At 34.3% G+C, this 1078-nt stretch overlaps 1 protein-coding gene across 1 annotated transcript in view; it reads right to left on the bottom strand.

Annotated features, from left to right (window-relative positions):
• LOC102671513 (glycine receptor subunit alpha-4) overlaps nt 1-1078 on the bottom strand; it is a 69940-nt gene that overhangs the window by 14217 nt on the left and 54645 nt on the right. The window contains exon 10 of the mRNA XM_031511421.1: nt 16-108. Coding sequence (XP_031367281.1) covers nt 16-108 — 93 coding nt within the window. The remainder of the gene's footprint in view (nt 1-15; nt 109-1078) is intronic.

Consider the following 1078-nt stretch of genomic DNA (forward strand, 5'->3'; position numbering starts at 1 on the left):
AGGGGAGGATTTTACCTTGCTCCTCAAATCTGCGCTGGCACAGCGAACACTTTGAGTCCCCAAACTCATCGAACTCGTCCTCGTAGTCGACCATGATCTGTCCGTCAGCTGCAACAGAACAGCCCACGATCTTCCTTCCTCTCTTCTTTTTCTTTTTGTTTTAATTTGTTTTTTTTTTTTTTTTTTTTCTTTCCCCTGTTTTCTATTTTTTTTTGTTTTTTTTTTTTTTTTGGTTTCTGTATTAATTTTTTTTTTTTTTTTTTATTTTTCTTTCTCCTGTTTTCTATTTGTTTTTGTTTTTTTTTTTTTTGGTTTCTGTATTAATTTTTTTTTTTTTTTTTTTTATTTATTATTATCGCTGTTACATCTTGCTGTCGAGGGGACGGATAAATCTTGATCTCGAGAGTGGATCCGGATACTACGATCAATACGATCTCTCATTTACTATTATTTATTATTTACTATATATATATATATACTATTTTTATTATTCTTAGTTAGAAATTTCAGAAGGGAATTCAGAACAGTTTAAGAATAAAATTGAAGAATGATGAATAAATCGAAACTCGTTCTTTTTTTTTTTTTTTTTTCCGACCGTGCGAAAAGTGAGCCGCACTTGCGTGTGTGAATGTAAAACGAGAAGATGAAACAAAAAAAAAAAAAACAAAAAAAATAAAAAAAACAACCAAAATACTTGTGTACAGGCTTAACTTGAATTACGAGATTTGACACTATAAAGCTCGGTCGAATCGATTAAAAATTAAAAGCCCGCTTAGTTTCTCCATCATCGAACGCTCGAAGATGAGAGACAGAGAAAGAGAGAGAGAGAGAGAAAGAGATAGAGAAAAAGAGCGAGGGAGAGAGAAAGAAAGAGAGAGAAAGAGAGAAAGACATTAATCATCGCCATTTCGATTTTCGATCGAGTTTCATTCTTCGGTCGAATCTTCGCGATTAATCTGAATTGAAGCTGCGACAAAGATAAAACGGTGTGTGACACACGGGAAGGAAGTGTGGAGTCGAGCAAAATCCTTGGCAAGATCTATCCGTCCTCTAACCACACGCGGCCCGATTATATGCC

This window comes from Apis dorsata, unplaced genomic scaffold (assembly GCF_000469605.1).
Source record: "Apis dorsata unplaced genomic scaffold, Apis dorsata 1.3 scaffold_29, whole genome shotgun sequence".
Taxonomy (NCBI): Eukaryota; Metazoa; Arthropoda; class Insecta; order Hymenoptera; family Apidae; genus Apis; species Apis dorsata.